The sequence below is a fragment of the Pocillopora verrucosa genome, chromosome 1 (assembly GCF_036669915.1).
Source record: "Pocillopora verrucosa isolate sample1 chromosome 1, ASM3666991v2, whole genome shotgun sequence".
Lineage (NCBI taxonomy): Eukaryota > Metazoa > Cnidaria > Anthozoa > Scleractinia > Pocilloporidae > Pocillopora > Pocillopora verrucosa.
In genome coordinates this window covers 10,758,597-10,779,488 of record NC_089312.1, presented here as the reverse complement: position 1 = coordinate 10,779,488, position 20,892 = coordinate 10,758,597, and the positions used below count along the sequence as shown (strand labels likewise).

Below are 20,892 nucleotides of genomic sequence, written 5' to 3'. Positions count from 1 at the left end.
CAAGGCTAACTTCGTGAAGATGCACAGACTCTGACGTAACTCCTTTCAGCAGCCAGAAAGACTTTTTCCTTCCAGCATGCGACGCGAATTAGATTTTGTGTTATATCCGTTCACCTCCCCATTTTGTTGTGTTCATCAGGGGTACCTTGTGAAATACAATCAATAGAAAAAGACATCATCAAATGTCAGACAAATGAGGCCCTTCAATCTACGGCAGATAACGTTGAGTTTTACGCAGGTGAGAAATTTTACCTAAATTGTGATCCGCACGTCACAATGAAGCCTTTTTTGTATCCACACTGAGGGTACAATAATATATGAAAGGTATCCCAGTCTCAATAGCCACCCAAGGGCGTTTACAAACATCATTTTGACCTAACTTCACAGGGAATCGTGGCCTATTACGTGAAGTGTGGAACCATACTAGTTCGTTTTCCGTATCAGGATACGGAGGAGGACTGAGAAAAATGGCTTCTGAAGTGTTACCCGAAGCAAGTTCAACATCATTCAGTGACCGACTGCGAGGCTTCTTTGTGCCACCATCGGACAATAACTACACTTTTTTTATCCAAACTAATCATAGGGCCGAGTTGTACCTCAGTATTAACGAATCTTCCAAGGCTAAGGTAAATAAATAAATAAATAATTAAATGAAATTGATAAAAATTATGTAAATAAATAAATAAGTAAGTAAAGAAGGTTGTATCCTCTAAAGCTACGAAGATGGATGTTCTGGAAATCTCTCGAGGTCTACTGCCCGGTGATCTTTTTTCTTTTGTTGCTTAATAAAAATACCTTCAGCATACTGTACTGGAGTTTAAATGCCAGTTAATTGCCACAAAATTAATTATTCCAGTTATTTCACGAAAGTTATATGGAGACGCTTGTAAAATACAAAAGCTAGAAGCTTATTGATTGAGTTTTATTTATGTGCCATTTCCATCCCATTTTTTGTGATCGAAAATCAGACAACCTTAAAGTTTTGTGTCTTAAGATCAACTTGATTTAGACTCATGCAGTACCGGAAGTCCTTGGAAAGGGTTAAAATTATTTCAACGTTTCATGATTGTACACCATGATTTCGTATCTTTTCTTTAGACGAAAATTGCGTCCTGTTTCAAGCCGTCAGCCAGTTGGTCTGAATTTCCAGAGCAGAAGTCGGCGGTAATCTCTCTGAGAAAAGGTCAGCATTATTACTTGGAAGCTGTTCATGTGCAGGGTAGCGGAAAGTCACATGTAATGATCGGAGTCAAAATCCAGAACACGCGTCACGTGAACTCACAAACTGGCTTGGCAGTAAATGAGAAGCAGCAAATTGACTTGAAGTCAGTGAAACGCCCGGAGAAACAAGTAAGACATAATAGTCCATTTTACAGTTGTGAGCTTGGTTGCCAAGCCTTTGAACAGGAATGAGGCTAAGGGTGACCTTGTTATGATACAAACCTTGCTGCTTTTCAAATGCAAATTACTTTGTTATCATGCTAACTAGATACTGGTCTCTATCACAACAAGGTCACCTTCAGCCTCACTCCAAATCAAAGGCTTGGCAACTAAGCACACAACTGTAAAATGGCCTATTGCTCTAAATCTGAACTTAGCTTACTGCAATGGCACAGTGCTTTTAATTTCTGACTTCTATACTTTGTTCCTTTCCAGGTGATTAACATTACCAGCTGGGATGACGGGAAGTTGTTTGAGGTGCAGGTCGTGAATATCATCATGTCTTGTAACCAAACCAAAGGTAAGCTGGTTAAAAACGCGCTTGATGGACGTATTTAGTTGATACAAAGAATCAGCTTTGCTTAGTTATATTATGAATATTCCTGATAATTATTTCTTTTCTTTCAGGAAATAACACACTTCGTGAGGAAGTATTTTTTCTAAGTTACGATGGAGACAATACTGCTCCATTGCCGCTGAACATTATGACCGCTGAAACGTTTCAGCGCGCAATTAACAATCTCACAACTATCAGGAAACAAGGAAAAGTTAATGTAACTGAACTAGTTGCCAGCAACAAGTTCACTTTCTACCGAGTTACTTTTCTCTTCAAGGATCCCGAAAACACAAAGATGTTACGATCCAATGTGACCTGGGTTAATATCACACGATTACAGAAAGGTAAGCACTGGAACGTCTCATAACTATGGCATCAAGTTGAAGACCTTACTGTCAACAAATTTTAAGGCTGTCATCTAAGACTGCAAAAACATTCTTAAGTATCCAAGTAAATTGGACTCAATGAGCCCTGTTTTATTCTTTCAATTCTTCTTTCTTGTTTGTTTTTATTTGCAGAAATTTCGAAACTTTTTTACCTGAGTTTGATTGAGATTTTAAAGGAGATATGATTAGGGTAAACAAAAGCCGAATTTTTTCTTTCGCCTTTCCATGACACCCCGCCTCGATCCATCCTCGTATCCAGTCTTCTCTACCTACGAGTCTACTACAATATGATATTGTTAATTAGTGAGTCCATTTCCATTTCTCTTAGGTGTCCCGGGTAACTACTTCTGGAAGCTTACTCTCGCTGGAAGAATATCAAAAAACATCCATGTGAATGCAACAGAAAATGACGTCAAACAACAGCTCCTAGATATGATTGGCTGGCACTGTAGCTATCAGACACCTCCAGACCGTGCCTATTATTATAACGGTTTTGAAATTCCGTCCTTGGGCCCTGAATACGGTGAACGAGTGTTAAAACCAACAGCAAATTGCGGTCGGTTTTCTTTGAAGAATCCCAAGTATATTTTTTTAGCTGGCCAGACTAAGGACAAATTCGGGAGAGTCTTACAGGGCTACGAAGTTGCTCGGTATAAACAAGTACGTATCTGGCTTTTTTTTACCACTAAACTTGAAATTTAAGAAACACTCTTCTTGGATGTGGCTGCGACGAAAAATAGGTAAAATGGTAAACATGGCTGGTTAAAACCAAGTCCTACATGGTTGCTACAGTTTCATCTGTAGGATCTTTGAGCAAAGGAACCAAAAGGCTTTCTTTCCACCTCTGTCGGTTCGCACATAAAATTTTCTTGCCTTAAGTCCATTCTTTTGCTTGTGACATAGTGTGAACCAGCCTTTGATGTCATTTTGTAGTCTGAGTTCTCCACAAGTGTATAAATCTGACTTATCTTTCGGCAGCTCTGTTTTTCATATAAAGGAAAGATGAAAGACTTTATCAGTTTCCGGATATCATACACGGACAAGTTTGGCGCTGATCGACAGTCCTGGAGGAAGTACAGCATTATGACTATCTCGGATGGAAAATGGCATCAACTGTGTATGAATGTTCATGATAGGGTTTTACTTGATACAAATGTAAAGGCTGATTTACGTTATAAGATATACATTGAGGTTGTCAAGGTGTCTCGTGAATTGGAAGCGGATATTTCAATCGACGACGTTTTCATATGGAGTGAGCCAGTATTAGGTAAATTTGAGTGGTTTATCAATTACTTTAGCGACGTTTTTATTTTAAGGAATGGTAAGAAAGACTATGAAGTATGCTTTCTTCATTTTCTACTTTAGTACAAAGACTTCTTCACCCTGCCGAACCAGGGGGAAACATCATAGAATCCGTGGATGTGCGGAGTCTTGGACCGAGTGCTTGGTCTGTCTCGATGACTCCTTCATCATGCGGAACTGGTATTGAGCTACTGCAGATTGCAGATGCAATTTTGGTCAGTGGTAACACCACATCTAACCAGGCGGTATTCAGACCGACTAACTCCACTGGGGACACAAGCATGTCTGTGTCACGTGGTCAAGCTGCTACTCCTCCAGTGGGAGGGACTTTCGACATCTTCCTTGAAAATTATCGAGTAACAGGTAATTGTGTACTTGTTTTCTATCCTATAATTAGTTTTAAGGACTAGTTGATAATTAATTCGATGTTTGTTGTCTTACGTGTTAGCTTTACGATCGATTTTTGTCTACTGTGCGGCAGTTTTGTAGTCTGATTTGGTCTATTGATCACTTTATAATTCTGATGAAACTGATTGCAAAATCCATCTATCAGTTAAACGGCGTAACAACCTAAGCGGGCGTTGGAAGAACGCGAAGAAAATTCGTAAATTACGAGCCGGAGGCAAGCGATTTACTTGTGCAATAAAGGATAGGCTTTTGACCAAATCAGGGCACTCATAGTATCTCCGTTTTTTTATGATGTGTGATAAACATTCTGTTTCCTGCGGTAACTCTTACGTTGAAAGTATTCCGTTTGCCCTCTGTCTTATCCGTCTCTTTCGTCAGGCATTCCTGCTAACATATCGGCAGAGCAACTCAAGTCCACTCTGGAAAGCAATTTTAATATCGGTAAGGTCAGCGTCAGTGGTTTTGGGACATGTGCGTCGTATTCTTGGACGATAGAATGGGCGACCACAGGAGGAGATCAGCCTGCTTTAGTAGTCGATGGAAACGGCCTGACAGGAAACAATGTGTCAATCAAAGCTGTTACAATAGATGACGGAGGATTGTTTTTAAGGCCGATCCCCGGTGATATGCTGCGTGTAGCTGAAAGAAAGCCTCAGGTAAGCACTAGTTCTAAACAGGAAAGAAACCAGAAGCCCAAAAAGCTTGCCACGAGCATTTAGTGAGGAAAAAGCCAGTCAGGCTAGTTTTTGAGTGGATCAGGTGACATTTTTTATCAAACTTTGATAAAAAGGCTTTGAGCAAAATTTCTGTAAGTGTGAAAGTTAATCAACAAACAGCAAACCATATTGGTTTCTCAGGAGATGAAGGGCAAAATGTAAAGCATATGACTGATTTTATTGAACTCGGCATAAGTTTAGAAACACGCATTACTGACATTGTAAGAAGAGGTAGCCAGATGCCATTTCATGACTGACAGTGAGCTTGTTTTATTTCTAGGTGACAGTTACGTTTAACAACATTCCGTCAAGCTGTTTCAATACAAATTGTTCTTTCACATTTTCTTCTTCGATTACTCCATCTCTTTCTTCAATATCTCCACAACGCGGAACTAGAGGAACGCTAATAACATTAACCGGAAATGGTTTCACTACCAATGCACAGGAAGTCAATGTCACTATTGGTGAAGCTCCCTGTCACGTGACAAGTATCAGTGAAACCACCATTAAGTGCACCGCAGGCCAGTCGTCCGGTGGATCGCACGATGTTTTTGTTAAAATTGGAAATCAGGGTTTTGCCAAGCACGTAAGTGGACAGATCCGCTTTACTTACGAAGTTCATGTGAGCGGGATAAAGCCAAACAAAGGAAGTATTGGAGGAGGAACATATGTTGTTATAGCAGGTGATGGATTTGGTTTGATGCTAGAAAATGGTAGTGTGACAATCGGTGGTTCTGTTTGTAGCATACTCAGCGTTAACCTGACCGAAATATCCTGTGTCACGACACCCCACGATGTAAGTAACGCCAGCATCACTGTCGCTATCGATGGAAAAATTGGAACATTGTCAAATGCTTTCTGGTACGACTCAGGAGTCACCCCTCTAATTTCATCGATGAGTATTGTAGAGGGTGGTGTCAGTGGCGGTGCAGAAATTTTTATTCAGGGTAGTGGATTTGGGGTTCAAAAAGGGACCATTACAATAGGTTCTCGTCCATGTGACGTGAGTTTGTATTCAAACTTTCTGATAAAATGCACCACTCCCGCAAATGCTCCAGGGACATATGACGTTCTCATTTGTGTAGACGGAAAGGGCTGTGCGGTTGATGCAACTATGGGTTTCAGGCCTCCCAAGTTTAAATACGTATTAGAAGTGACTGGTGTATCTCCTTCGCATGGCTCGATCTTTGGAGGAACTGTCCTAACTGTGGTTGGCCGTGGCTTCAGTGACAATGCTTCAGTTATTTCAGTAAATATTGGCGACGTTCCTTGTAAAGTTTTGTCGAGCAGAAATACGGAAATACTCTGTAAGACTGACGCTTCATCTGTTACTCACTATGTAGACAACATAGGACTTCATCCTGGTAAGTGAACTCTGCTGTTTGCTTTTAATGGATTTGCCTAATAACTTGACGATGGGTGCATTTTATATCAGTGGGAGATCTTTTTACATCTACTCGTTAGATCCATGTAGCCCTGATGATTGCAGATTTATCGTCTTATTAAGTGTGCGTTAAGCATTTTGAGGGATATGCCGTGAAAGAGAACTGTGAATCAGTTGTTACGAAAGTTGGTGTTAATCTGACAACGGTCAACCTTTGAATTAAATTAAATTTATTCTTGTTTGGCAGAGTACGGAATTGGATACGCCTGGAATCCACAGACGATTACGATCAACGCTGGTGACTTTGTTAAGGTAACGAAAAGTCGTTCAGAGATTCCACTAAATAATGTTTCTGCTGATAATGAAACGTCTAAACTTAGGGAAATTCTACAGCTTCAAACGGAGTTGACCAACAGTCAGAGGATGCAAGAGATTACAAAATCGAGAAAACCTGATCAGCCCAAGGGTAGAACATAATTTATAACAGCTGCAAGGTAGAATTTCTAAATTTATATCAAGAGAGGAAGGGTAAATTGTTAATTGTAGTATTTAAGAAATTATGAACTAAAACACCTCCAGTGCAACTATAGTGATCACGACTCATAGCCAATACTGCCGAGCGAATTTTGAAAAGCATAAAAATTGATTTCGAGATATTGATACAACTCTGATTCAACCCTCAGTGGCAGTGGACTAGTCCCGAGCTGTCAGGATTGAGTTATGGTGTACAACAAACTAGTGACGCTTCTAGCGCTGTGTATGACGGGAAAGGGTTTAAGAGCTCGCGCAGTGGGAGCGGCCACTTCACTCAAAAGTTTAACTTACCTGGAACGTACTTTTATTCAAGTGGAGCAGTAGACCCATATGGAGCTATTGTCATGAAAGGAAAAATTGTTGTCAATGATTTCAAGAGTAAGTCTATGGAAGTCAAGGTGCAAGTTGGAGGAGTTTTGGCTCCATATAACTCGTCGGTTTTTAATTTCCCGGTCGCTGGTTCCTCTGATTGTCAGTCAGGTGTGATAAATGCCATACCACATTGCACCCCAACAGACCCGTTACCAAGCAACCAGTCTTCGTTTAGTTTCAAATTCTGGAAGTGTAGTACACCGGAAGTGACTTCAATAAGCCCGAACAGCGGAACCAGCTCGACACTTCTTACCTTGACAGGCAAAGGATTTGGACTCATTAATTGCCAGAATGAGGTCAAAATTGGTTCTAGTTATTGTACGATTCAAAGTTCTGCTGAAGATAAAATAACCTGCCTGGTGACATCTGGAAATCAGTTGAGTTCAGGTTAGATGGGACCGTTGTTCTTAATTAGAAACGAATGTCAACTGCAGAACTGAGTAGGAAGTTATACGTTTATAGAAGTATTAGTCAGTTGGGTTGTTTAGAAACTCCTTGCTTGATTCTGATGATTACTTCAGGTTATGTTGGCGAAACGTGAACCACTGACACCAACGAGAATTTAAATCTAAAGCTCGAATAACTCTCGAATAATGGTTCTAAACCATCTATTGTGTGGGGAATTTATTTTTTGACAGGTAATTAACACGATTTTGTGGTTTAGTATTATTCGATCAAACTGAAAACTCTTTATTGGCAACCACTAATCACTCGTATCTTTTCCCAGGTTCACCGCATAGTGTTTATCTACGTGTAAATAACAGAGGAATTGCCGTCATTAAAGTAGAGAACGGAAAAAACGCTTCATTTACTCTTCAGCCAAGAATACAGACTGTATTTCCACAGGTAGGTTCCATGATGGGTGGCTCCATTCTGACCATCACCGGAGATGGTTTCTCTCCCGTCCCTGAGGTGCAAGTGGGCGCAGTACCATGCCAGATTTTAACATCAAGCTACACCCAGCTCAAATGTCAAACAGCTGCCGGAAAAGCTTCACAGGTGCTACCCGTCGTGGTTAAAGTCAATGGAATGGAAAGCAATTGTGGTTCTAGCTGTACCTTCACTTACTCAGATGCAAAAACCGCACGAATAGATTCAGTGATCCCTTCGGTTATAGTCGGAGACGAAAATATTATTCGTATATATGGTTCTGGTCTTCCAAGCGGAGCTTCAGATTTGGAAATAAAGATCGGGAAAACCCCGTGTATCGTGACGTCCTCGTCGCAGTTCGCGGCATCTTGTCGAGTTGGCCCTGTTGTGGCAGGGAAGCATGATTTGAAAATTCGCCACGGAACACAAGGCTTTGCTATGTTTGAGGCCGGAGCTCCAAATTTGATTGACAGCCTTGCTGTAGTGTCGAGTATAACACCGACAGAGGGAAGTATCATGGGCAGTACAGAATTGTCAATCAAAGGGAGCGGGTTTGATCCTACCGCTGGTCGCACAATTGTGAAGATTGGGACTAACTACTGCAGTGTTGAACGAGTGACGTCATCGGAAGTCGTCTGTAGGACCTCTAATCACGACCCAGGATCTTACGAGGTATGCTATTTTTCTTCAAGCGAAAGAATATGTCCGTGCACAGTATTTTTAACCTTAATAGATAAAAAATACTGAAAATAAGAGATGCATCATGCAAAATCTTTCAATGTTACGCCACAGGTCATAGTAAAAGCAAACTCCATTACTTTTCCTCGTCTCCGTTATGCATTCCGAACATTTATCACTCCCTATGTCAAGTCAGTATCACCAGCTCTTGGAAATGGAGGACAGACGGTCAGCATCTATGGGGCTGGCTTCTCTTCAAATACAGCTTACATGCACTTGACCATTGCAAACGTCTCCTGCAATGTTGTGAGCACCAGTGAAACACATGTGACATGCACACTGGGTAACAGTCCTGCAGGGATCTACAGTGTTAAACTTCATGTTAAAGGCAAAGGACTTGCTGCTTATCCTAATTTAAAACCAGTGACGTTTATTTATGAAATATCCTTGGACAGTATTTCGCCTAATGACTCCGGACTTGGAGGTGGTAGGATTGTGTCCATCAAAGGACATGGGTTTGACTCATCCACAGTGGTGAGAATCTGCGACAATGTTTGTGTGGTTGTTAACAGCTCACTGAACGAGATTTATTGCGAAGTTCCATCGTATACAGGACAAACAGGCAGCCCTAATATCAACTGTTCAGTAAGTGTCGTAGGAAAAAATGAGGTTTCGTCATCAAAGTCAGGTTTTTTTGCATATCGAGAAACTCTCACCTCACGTATTACGTCAGTGAGTCCGTCTCGTGGTGGGACAGGTGGTGGAGTCCAGTTAACCATACTGGGAAATGGTAAGTGGAAACGCTACACAAGTGGGTTATTTTATACTGCTAACACAATGATATCCCCAAAAAAAGATATATCAACCTAAATAAGGAGAGGTTGAGAAAAATCCTCGCTCGACTCATCCAGGTCAAGCATGGCTAATTGCAGATTTTTTTGAATAGGTGTATTCCTTTAATTAGTTTGCTTATGAAACTATCTTCGATAATTCGTTACGATCTGAAACTTGATCTTGTTAGTGATTTGGAAATCGTCTCCGTACTATGGGATTTGACATTTTCTTGATTTTCTATATGTTATTGAGGTCCGTTATGCAGATATCCCAACCAATCGTCCTGATTCTCTTTGTCCAAGAATCGAAAAAAAAAAATCGTTTGCAGAGCTGGACAGAAACATCAACTCAACACACGATATGAAAACCTAGCTGCGTATAACTCACTATTTTTTCTCTTCCCGATAGGATTTAGTCCAAATAAAGACGGAAATAAAGTCTTCATTGCGGGAATTCCCTGCAAAATGACCTACTTCACTAAAACTGAAATCCGCTGTACAACAGGACCACGGAAAGGAACAATAGAAACAAAAGTACGAGTGGAGGTGGACGGAAAAGGAATGGCAACTCAAGACCAAGCAGATTTTCAGTACATCGATGTCTGGTCGTCGCCTTATACATGGGGATACAAAAACCCGCCAGGCAAAGGAGATGGTGTTGTTATTCCCGCAGGACAGACGATTCTTCTCGATGTGGACACTCCAGTTTTCTCTTTTTTAGTAATAAGAGGAGAGCTGATTTTTGATGAGAAGAACATTGCATTAAATTCTGAAAAGATTTTGGTTGTTGACGGTGGAAAATTGCAAGTTGGAACTGAGACCAAACCATTTGAACATAAAGCCAAGATTATACTGCATGGTCATTTGCACAATAAGAGGTTGCCCATATTTGGAACTAAAGTCTTGGCAGTGAGAGAAGGGACTTTGGATCTACATGGGAAAGTCGTGCCCATCACGTGGACAAATTTAGCTGAGACTGCTCTTCCAGGTTTGTAAGAAAAACCCGAAGAAAACTTTACCTTTATGCAAACTCAGTCAAACATAACAATTAAATGCCTCAAAAACTCCTTTTCAAACTGAAACTGCCATAAAGCACATTACATAAGTAGATAACATGGTGTTTTTCAGAAGCCAAATGAATTAAATTTTAGATTATTCAATTTTATTTGAAAGTATTCTTGCTACGACTTTCAATCATACACTTCCATTAAGATTTTATGGGTTTATAAGTTATACAAGCATGAATATGTTACTTCTCTCATTAAATGAGTTCTTTTAATTCTCAGTAAGCTTTCGATTCTAGCCTGCTTTCAGTGTTTTTTCGAGACCAAATGCCTAGAGGTCCTAGGTAATTTACTCTTGGCAATTAAAAGTGAGTTACGACCAATCGATGCGATTGCGCCCTTGTCATAAACTCATTTTGTCTTACTGTAGGTGATACTCAGCTGATTCTAAAGCACTCTGTGACATGGAAGATCGGTGACCAAATAGTTCTTGCCTCTACAAGTCGTACTCAGCGTGAAAACGAAGAGTTTAACATTACGAACTTGTCAGCTGATGGACGTACTATTGGCATTGCCCCACCTGTAAAACATAAGCACATATCTATTGTTCAAACCATCGCTGGAAGAACAATAGAAACGCGTGCTGAGGTGGGACTTTTAACTCGAAACGTCGTCGTTGAAGGCTCAGAAAACGACGAATGGACTGAGAAAATTCCGGAATGTCCCGAAGGATTCGATCCAGGCCTCTTTGCTGTACAAACTTGTTACCAGGGACGCTATGGAAAGTCAATGGGAAGCGAGCAGTTTGGGTCGCAAATTATGATTAACGCAAGGATGCAAAGTGAGGGATTAGTAACTGGTAGAATATCTTACGTGGAGGTCCGTAAAGCTGGACAGGCCTTTGGACTGGGTATGAGTTAGTCTTTCTTTCGATGGTATAGTTGGTGAATGTCGTTTCTGAAATTAAGTACAGAGCGTTTGTGTGAACCGACGTTCGTAATGTAAGACCACCTTAAAATATTTAACGAATGTTGATGACGGGAAACGAGTCAAGTCTAATTATCATTCGGTAAGAAACACTTTACAAGCTTCTGTCGATCAGATGTGTAAAGTTATACCCTATGCTGTTCTTAGTTCGTCTGATTTGGTGCAATGATTAGAGCCTCAGTCTCAAAAGTCTCTGGCTTAGGTTCAGATAAGAGAACAACCAGATCTCAAATGGATTGGGTTGTGCTCGCAAGGTGATTGATTTCTTGTGTTCTTCGGGGTCTCTTTCTCCACAGTTCACTGGGAATTAACTATTTAAATGCAAATTTAATCTAAAAGCAAGGGATATAAAGCCTCCTTGTCCCTACTTATGAATTATCTTTGAATTGGTAAGGCAGAGTAATTTCCGAGTAGCTTTCATAGTTATTGCTTTAATGACGTAATCAGGTGATGTAAAGTATCACTTGTAACATGGCTTGTTTTTACCTTCCAGGTCGCTACCCTATTCATTTCCACCTTAGTGGAAACGTCTCCGGCTCTTACGTCCGTGGCTGTTCAATACATCACACCTTCAACCGAGCAGTGACAATTCATGGCGTGACTGGATTACTTGTCGAACATAATGTTGCTTACCATGTTATGGGTCACGCATTCTTCATTGAGGATGGAATAGAAACTGGAAACACGATACAGTATAACCTTGGAGTCTTTGTCCAGACCTCTAGCACACTTCTCATAACTGATGTCACACCAGCTACATTCTGGGTTACAAACCCGAATAATACCGGTAAGTTTAAAAGAATCCTTGAGAAAATGTTCTTGCCTGTGAATTTGTTGAATTTACGTTTTTCTTGTTTCCAGTTCGTCACAATGCCGCGGCTAGTGGAAGCCACCATGGCTTTTGGTACAACTTGCCCAACTTCCCTGGGGGACCTTCATTCACCACCTCAGTCTGTCCAAAGAAATCACCTCTGGGGGAGTTCCAGAATAACACTGCTCATTCGTTCGGAAGGTAATTTTTGCTATATTCTTTTTATAAGGCTGGATGGTAGACATGCTCACATTCACTTCAAGTAACGTAGTGGATCATTCAATCAAATTGAAGGTGATCATTAAATTTTTTCTTATTTTTCAATTTTACCAGCCATGGTGAATACTAATACTCACCGAAAATTGCAACTGTCCTCAGATCATGAGCTCGAGGACCTTTTACGCCTCTACCTACTAGTATGTCTTTGAAAAAAACTCGGTGATTGAGTAAATTCATAGGAAAAAGAATCTGGAGATGATGAATCAAGGATGTAATTTGGTCAGTAGATGAGAAATAACACATTAAGAAGGTTCTCACGTTAGGATGTTAGGCGTGACGCGTGACACGCATACTCATTAGAATTTTGAGACATTGAACTTTGGAATCGCTCGCGGGCTAGGGGCTCTTTCACACACGCTCTTCTGACAAAGGTTGTTGTTTTTTTTGTCTTGTCACGGGGGCGGGACAGAGAAAAAAAATTCTGAATTCCGTGAGGAATTGATCCTTAAACCTCCGCACTGACATTCCGATCCTTTTCCACAAAGGAGCACTAAAAGCCGAAGATCTGAGGATAGATTTCTAAGCAGACTTACAATTTTTTTTTTGTACCACGCTCGTTAGAAGACAAAAAAAAATAGCGAAACTGGGCCTATCTAAATATCTGTCTATCATACCTCATTCTTTCAGATATGGTTTGTGGATCTTCAAAGAATACTTTCCGATGCGTGGAGGCAGTTGCGATTCTTCAATACCAGAACCAGCCAAGTTCTTCACGTTGCTGGCATACAACAACCTTAAAGGTTTCGAAGTCACAAGTGGAGGAGCCATTCAGACAATCAACTTCACAGTGATAGACAACTCTGAGGCTGGACTGGAGTTTACCGATCTGAATGCTCCTTGGGGTGACAATGGACCCTTAGTGAAAGACTCCCTTGTGGTGGGACACAGTGCTGTAAGCGAAGGTCCTAGTGCCTGCACTCTGGGAGGGATCGTAACTCCACAGTCTTCGCACCTCACTGTTTCTGGAACCACGTTTGTAAATTTTGATTCGCCCTCTTGCGCTGCTCTGCGCGCATGCTCATTTTGTGAAGCTAGGCAGGGAGGTTTTACCACGCGATTTGAGCAAATTCGCTTTGTTGGTGCACCTAATAAGGCAGCCTTCAAATGGGAGCACGAAGCTGTATTTGAAGATCTGGATGGTACATTAACAGGTAAGGACGTGAACGTAATACAGATCTTTGTGTCTGTTTGAAAAGGTTAATTTTTAAAACAGATTGCTCAGCCATCTACTCCCGCCTTTAATTATAACAGAGTAAAGAAGCGTTTATGTAGTTCTCCAGGGACGCTATTAGGTGCAACCAAAAGAGATTGATGTCCAGTTATTTTCTCTTGGAGCAACTCGCTTGACTTTCAACAGACCTTACCCGTCTTGTCATTTGCTTTTCCATGAAAGGTCCTGTGATAGTACTTAGGGGATCGTGTTTGTTACGAATTTGTCATTACATTTGCTTGAATGATGAGAAAGGATCATTTTCTCGATTATTTTGTATGATCGTCGAAGGCAATAACAATATGATCGACGCGAATAAGGTTTGTCGAGGTTTTGTTGACACTGTAAAGTGTTTATCTTTTATTATTTTAACAAACAAAATTCATTCCTTATTGCCTTATGGAGTGCAACTCATGGTGAATCATCGGGTGTAACATATCACCATTTCTTGTTTACAACAGGCTTATCTGGTGGCGGAAGCATTCTTCCATCAAATCCCAATCTTCCCCCGAAGCACTGTTCCCAGTCTCCCGCCGCGAGTGTAAGCCGCGTTTCCGGAAGTATATGTGACTCGACCATACGTTTCCGCCGGATGGCATGGAACAATCCGCTTCCTAGTTCCCTGCTCTATCGTGACGCTCTCCTATCCAATGAACACGGAACCAGTTATGTCCCCTGGAGGTTCATGAGGCTCACTCACGATCAAGGTTGGATGTCGACTATTATTCTCGGCCAAAACTATAATTTTAGTTTTGACAACGCTCCTCAACTCACCAACATTTCGTACAGGTAAATGAACAAATATTTTAGATAACAGACTTCGATGAAACTGATTATTCTATGATGAGGTCCACGTGTGTTAGAGCAGTGAGAGAAAAATAATTATGAGAGGGGAAAAATGATGTTAGTTTTGACTTATAAACCCACTCGCCCACCTCTCCCCGGTAATTCGAAATAGTTGCTTTTCTGTTGTACTTCATCAAACTTATAATTGTCAAGTATTGTAAAATGTTTTATTTTTGCGCGATTAATAGCCAGTGACGATGTTTCCATCCTTGTCCCATAAAAATGTTTTAAATTCCCTTTGACGACTCCTGTCAATAAACCAACGCTAGCGTAAGAGAGAGGTAAGTCAAAATTTTTCCATGCTAATAATGTTTTAAATAATTTCATTTTCTGAAAATGTTTTACCAATTTTGAACCCGTAGCGCTGTATTCTACGAATTTGGTGCCCAAGACTACGTCTGGATGACTCACCCCATGAAGCAGCTTCCAGATATGATTTCAACAACTGGAAGGTATATCAACATGTCCAGCAGTTTACCGTCTCCGAATGCGTCAAATGGTGACTGGTTCTACAACAATGAAACCAAGACACTGACATATATTGTGTCAGGGAAGGGAGGGTTGGGAGTGGGAGCCACAAACATAGATATAGGAATGCACGTGAGTTTATTAGTTATTGTTTATTTTCAATGTTTTATCACAAGTAAATTTGGTGACATTTTGCGTCAAAGAATTATCTTTAGAAATGAGGAAAACTTAAACTGATTGTCTGCTTAAGTAAAGAACATCAAAGAAATAAGGGCTAACCAATGAAGACCGAAAATGATTAATACTGAAGAAGATGAAAACGGATCGTCAATCTCGTTGAGAGATTTAAGCCAACAATTCACAAAACAAACAGATCTTTACACCGCTTCTCTGATTAAGATTCAACTTATCCTTACCTGTTCAAACATCAATTAAAAAGCGTTTCAGGGGGACTTTAGTGCCAATTTTATCTTTGAAAATGAAAGACGCTAAGAAATAACGAGGGAGGGAAAAAATCCTCCCTCCTGAATTATGTTAATTTGAAATCAGACAATTTTTTACGTATGAGACTGGTGCAGGTAAGCCACCACCCCTTACTAGAATGTTATTCGTTTAAACTTACTTGGGATCTTTAAGCTAATAATAATTTTTGTAATTTGAGCACTCGCGAATTCAACTTAAAATAACTTGAGTTACAATGAGAACTCTGGTTTAAAGCTCGGCTAAATTTGAATATTATTTCTTCTCTGCAAAGGGAAGTGTTCCTTCGATACAAAAGCTTCAAAGCAACGCTTTACTTTCACAGGTTTACCGCTGCTTTTTTAAGGACTGTATCAAACCCATTCCACCTCCGCCCCCTGAGAAACGTCCCCTTGAATATCTGCGATGGTCAGACCCGGAGGCCTGGTACGGAACAGATCCTGGATATGGAGGCTACAACAAACAGCTGCCACACGATGGTGATAATGTCATTATCCAACAACGTAAGTGACATAAAACTTGAAAGTCTCATTGAAAGTGACCTCATCATCAAAATGAGAAAATAAACATATTTTCTTGGTTGTTGATTTCCGTCTGATTTAGACTGGTGGATGGTAGCGGATACCGAACTTCCCTATATGAGTAAACTTTTCGTATACGGTACCTTAGAGTTGGAGCCTTATATGGACTTTGTTCTTAATGCAACTTACATTGTGATTGGTGAAGGAGGAAACCTTATTATTGGATGGGAAGATCAACCAATGATAGGCAATGTTGTTATAAACCTAAACGGAAATTGGGATACTCCAGACATTCCAGTTCAAGGCGGTCCTAACGTCGGCTCCAAAGCTCTTGGTAAGTTTTGATGAACAAGCCATTCTCTATTTGATTAATGATAGAGTATCACCGTTTGTCTCACCATTTTATTCACTTTCTCTATGGATCGTGAAGTTTTCAACTGCATATTGCTAGTCTTCTTCAGAAGATGAAGTCGGCAGGCCGCACGTTGCTTCATGAGACCTTAATACTCCAATGTAGTTATTAGTTTTCATTGGTGCACTGTTTATTAAAATTCAACCAAATACAACGGAGGATATTGCCTTATAGGGCGTGCCTCAGAGCGAAAAAAACAACTTTTGTCCATCAATTTTTTTATTCGTTTGTCTTCCTATTCCATGAAATCCTGCCGGTATCATAAATCAAATGAGAAAATTCTTATTTAAATCCTACTTTTTAACTAAATTTTCTTATAACTCCTCTTATTAAGCTATTTTTGGGAATCTGGAAATGCACGGTCTAAACAGAACAGTGTACTGGACATGTCTGAGCAAAACTGCTGACCCAGGAAACAGCATAATTTATGTAAAAAAGGAGGTGGACTGGAAACCAGGGGAAAAGATTGTGATTGCGCCAACCTCCTATGAACCTTACGACACAGAAATCCATACCATAGGTAAGGGAACTGTTGTTTTTGCTTCCGACTTTTTCTTATCTTTCTTTTAAGGACTCTTAAAGAGTGGAAGAGGCACGAATAAAAATCTGACTCTTAACTTTACCTCAATTTTTGTAACAAACTTAGTTTCAATCCGTTTTCACGTTTTAAGATGGAGAATAAACGGTCTTCATTGCATCTGCGAAAAAATTTAGAATGAAGCCTTGATTTTGAAATATCTCGTGCAATTATGGAATGACCCTGAAATTTTAATTCCGGGAAATAATTACGGTTTCTTTTCCCTTTCCAGTTTATGTCTATCCTGATCGGAAGACCCTTCAGCTGAACAACACCCTTAAATATAAACACCTCGCGGAGTCGTATAGCACAGGAACTTGGAACTATTCTCTTGTCGCTGAAGTGGGTCTGCTGACCAGAAACATTGTGATCAAGGGCGCTGATGACGCTGGCTATGTGCTTGATAAACAGTCGTTCGGTAGTCGCGTGTTGATTAGTTCGTTTCATGACATGGTTTCATCTAACAGGAGAGTTCGCATGGAGAATGTGGAGTTTCATCATTGTGGTCAGGAAGGATGGAATGACTATTTTGATCCCAGGTAAAAGAATGGAGATGATTTAAAGGTGATGGTTCACGAGCCAATTTTGCCTCAACGTGTAGCAGGACTTTAAGAGCGATTCAAAAACCGGAAACATATGGTTGTGCGTAACATGCCTTTGCCATCCAGCAGAACATATAATAACAATATGCGTTAAACGCCTGCTTGTGCAATTAATTTATTACCTAAGACAGGATAAGTACATTTTATTTCCTTTTGTAGATATTGTCTGGCACTCCTCGATGTTGGCAATCTTAAGTCATCCTACATCCGGGGTAATTCATTCCATGATGGGTTTAACACCGCCATTGGTGTATTTGGAACACACGAGTTAACTGTCGTCGATAACGTAATTCATCACACAGTTGGCTCATCCGTGAGAGTCTGGGGAACAAATAACAAGGTTCTTCGTAACTTGGCCGTGTTGAGCGTTTCACCAGGTATATCGAGTAACCGATTAACCTGTTTACAGTGAGCAAAGGTGAAACTTAAATTGAGTGGTTTGATATTATCGCAAGGTGGTTAGTCCATTTGATATTACCGCGTGAGAAAAGCTGTTATTTCCTTACATTCATACCTTTCCTTTTTTTATCAGACTCACATTCGAAGATCCGGTGAAGTTGGCTTTACCACAATATCCATTCCCTCAAAAATTTGAAAGTACCTGCGGTAGTTGTAAAGATATAGCTGCTTCAAGTGCCTTTGTAAAGTAATCTCAAAATTTTTCTTGAAAGGTTCTCGAATTAACAGCAACTGACTATAAATTTTGGTTAAGTTTTCGAGCATAAAATGTCGTTAGATTTGATTAATAAGACACCTCAACTTGTAGAAAACTTAGTGTGACATGAACTTCCTCTATATTGCAGCAACTTACAAAGGGAGACATGAAGTTAACAATAAACTCTGGCACGCGTCATTTGACATCAGTAAGGCCTCTTCAATCGTCCTCCGAGATAACGCTGCAGCGGGCAGTGAAAGGATTGGGTTCCACATCAGGGGAGAGACCTGCTACAGTGACAGCCCTGGTGGAAGCTGGGAGAGTAACACTGTTCACACAACTCTACACGGGATACATATTGGCTACTCTGACGGTCTGCCTGAATGTTTAAAGATTGCTAATTTTGTCGTTTGGAAAAGCTGGGATTTTGGCGTGTTTGGTTTCCCAACGTCACGAGTTATTTTACAGGATACTGTTGTGGTGGATAATAATATAGGTAACGAACTTATCAACATTCGTTTGTTTAGCAGGCTAGATGTTACTGCATTTATCTCATACCTCTTTTTTTCAAGTGTAACTTTTAAAGATGCTAGCCTAACAGAAACTTCTTTTTTGGAGTAATTCTGGCAGGACTTAAGGATCAATACCTGTGAAATGAAAGCTGATCTGAAACAAGTTTTATTAAGAAAAGACAGTTTTGAAGAAATGACTGATTTTTTTTCATATGTTTTAGCCCAAAACAAATCGTACCACTCATAATACGACGCAGTCAGTAAATTCTATGTAACATTTGCATTTTTGTTGAAATTCCATTATGTTCGTTCAGTATTGATATTTTCCATTACCAGGAATCCTCATAAATGTTTGGAGACCACCTGCACTCTCCCACGTGACCGCTGACAAGTTTGTTCATCTTGATCGAGTTCTAATAGTCGGCACCAGTCCAAGTTTTGACTGTGCTAGTGACTCGATAGCGCCTCGAAACTCTCATATCACCAAGCAAGTTCGCGCGCCGCGCTACAGAGGAGGCGGTAACACTGGTTTTATGCTCTCAACATTTACATCAGGACCCGGTCTGGCTCCTGAGAAAGCCTGGCACGGCATTAACGCTTATCCAGCAATAAGGGGAGTTGTAAGACTAAATAACGTTGGATTTTCTTATTTTGGAACCCAGTGTGGTCGTGACAGTGTCGTATTCACCACCAATCCAAAGTCCCCAGATGCATTCCATCCCGTCGAAGCACGCGGCATTTCCTTACAAAATGTTGATAACGATAAGTTGATTTACATACCACCCTCAAATATCGCCTGGATAAACCCCTCTGACTGTATCGATATGGACTGCGATGGAGCTAAGCATGTTTTGATTAAGGATTTTGACGGAACCCTAACTGGTACATCCGGCGGAAGTGTCATTTCCAAGGCTGATTATGAGTGGAACGGAGATCCGCGGAGAGGACTGGGTAATTCATCATTGTGCAACAAAGTTTTATCGGTTACGATTTTTGTGTTGTACTATTGTCAATAGAACCTTACCGTGTATAACTCCTAAAATGCTGTTGTGTAGTTAAGATGAAGGAAGTTGCGCTCTAACGAGAGAATTTTTTAGAGACCTGTCCTTCCGATAAGCAACAAAAGGGGGATTAAAATATTTTTGCGCCAGGTTATTGTTGCCTGAAATAATCTGGTATTTTAGGTAAGTTTTGGCCTGAATTGAGCCATTTATACGTCATGTCGTAAATATGTCCTTTAGAAAACAAAGTGTAGACAATTGTTTTGATTTTTGTAGCTGTTTCGGACACTATAGGTTGTGTTATGGGATTCTAGAATTTCCCGTCAGAGACTTGTTCGTAACCCTCCTGAGACAAAGTTGAATTTGGCAAATCGACTGAGAAAACCTGATTCCAGTTACTTGATCTGTACTTGGTATCATGTAAAGTCTAGTTTGAAGTTAGAACTATTTTTTACTTGAGAAACAAAAAGGCTTTCAATGCACATTACCATTTAAATGTTAGTCTTCCGTACTACTTCAGGGGATTACCGCATGCCTCGAGCCTTACTCACGTCACCAGACGGTTCGCGGTTGAACGCATCTGTCGTGGCACCGCGTCATGGAATTGTGCGAGGGACGCATGCACAGAATTTTTGCTCATGGAATGCAGCATGGAATGGATACAAATGCAGCAAGCTAGGTAAGAAAGGAAGACACTTAACGTTTTGTTTATCGGAAAATTGCAGCAAAGGAGAAAATGTAAAACTAAACGCTATTTTTTATTTCTACCGTCTACGTAGACTACCACATGTTCATAATAGAGAGCTTGGACGCTGACACAGAGCTTCGTAGACTTTCTCCAGTTGCTCTATCGTCCAATGGATACACAGATTTGCTTAACGGACCAATGGATCATGGCTGCTGCTTTGGATACGCATGCATGGAGAGAATATCGACATTCTTCTCTATCGTGGCAACACAACAGAACTATACTATCTATTTCACGGGTGAGAAACTCCCTCGATGAGCGTAAACATTTTGTCCTTATCGTTTTCGTTTTGATTTATATGAACTGATTTTCGTAAGATCCATTCTTAGGGGGGGAGAAATAAGGGAGAATTGGAGAAACTAGTTTGTTTTCGAATTGCCGAAGGATAATTTTCATCTGTTTATCATCAACGTTTGTTTCGTCATAGTCTGATATCGTGTTTTGCTATAATTTTCGTAATCTACTTTTTGCTTTCCGTAAATGCAGCTTTTTAATTGGATACAAAAAGATATCTTACGT

General features: G+C 40.4%; 1 protein-coding gene across 1 annotated transcript in view; it reads left to right on the top strand.

Moving 5' to 3' along the window:
- LOC131774776 (fibrocystin-L) overlaps positions 1-20,892 on the top strand; it is a 46,928-nt gene that overhangs the window by 10,143 nt on the left and 15,893 nt on the right. Inside the window, exons 11-40 of the mRNA XM_059090859.2 lie at positions 140-238; positions 388-626; positions 1,099-1,350; positions 1,657-1,741; positions 1,849-2,121; positions 2,492-2,823; positions 3,142-3,430; positions 3,529-3,828; positions 4,252-4,529; positions 4,870-5,953; positions 6,221-6,285; positions 6,657-7,266; positions 7,607-8,421; positions 8,542-9,217; positions 9,670-10,248; positions 10,695-11,174; positions 11,745-12,038; positions 12,113-12,263; positions 12,969-13,492; positions 14,013-14,340; positions 14,760-14,997; positions 15,671-15,848; positions 15,949-16,200; positions 16,613-16,798; positions 17,088-17,394; positions 17,617-17,834; positions 18,261-18,608; positions 18,961-19,575; positions 20,146-20,304; positions 20,405-20,611. Of these exons, the coding sequence (XP_058946842.2) occupies positions 140-238; positions 388-626; positions 1,099-1,350; positions 1,657-1,741; positions 1,849-2,121; positions 2,492-2,823; positions 3,142-3,430; positions 3,529-3,828; positions 4,252-4,529; positions 4,870-5,953; positions 6,221-6,285; positions 6,657-7,266; positions 7,607-8,421; positions 8,542-9,217; positions 9,670-10,248; positions 10,695-11,174; positions 11,745-12,038; positions 12,113-12,263; positions 12,969-13,492; positions 14,013-14,340; positions 14,760-14,997; positions 15,671-15,848; positions 15,949-16,200; positions 16,613-16,798; positions 17,088-17,394; positions 17,617-17,834; positions 18,261-18,608; positions 18,961-19,575; positions 20,146-20,304; positions 20,405-20,611 (10,461 nt within the window). The remainder of the gene's footprint in view (positions 1-139; positions 239-387; positions 627-1,098; positions 1,351-1,656; positions 1,742-1,848; positions 2,122-2,491; positions 2,824-3,141; positions 3,431-3,528; positions 3,829-4,251; positions 4,530-4,869; positions 5,954-6,220; positions 6,286-6,656; positions 7,267-7,606; positions 8,422-8,541; positions 9,218-9,669; positions 10,249-10,694; positions 11,175-11,744; positions 12,039-12,112; positions 12,264-12,968; positions 13,493-14,012; positions 14,341-14,759; positions 14,998-15,670; positions 15,849-15,948; positions 16,201-16,612; positions 16,799-17,087; positions 17,395-17,616; positions 17,835-18,260; positions 18,609-18,960; positions 19,576-20,145; positions 20,305-20,404; positions 20,612-20,892) is intronic.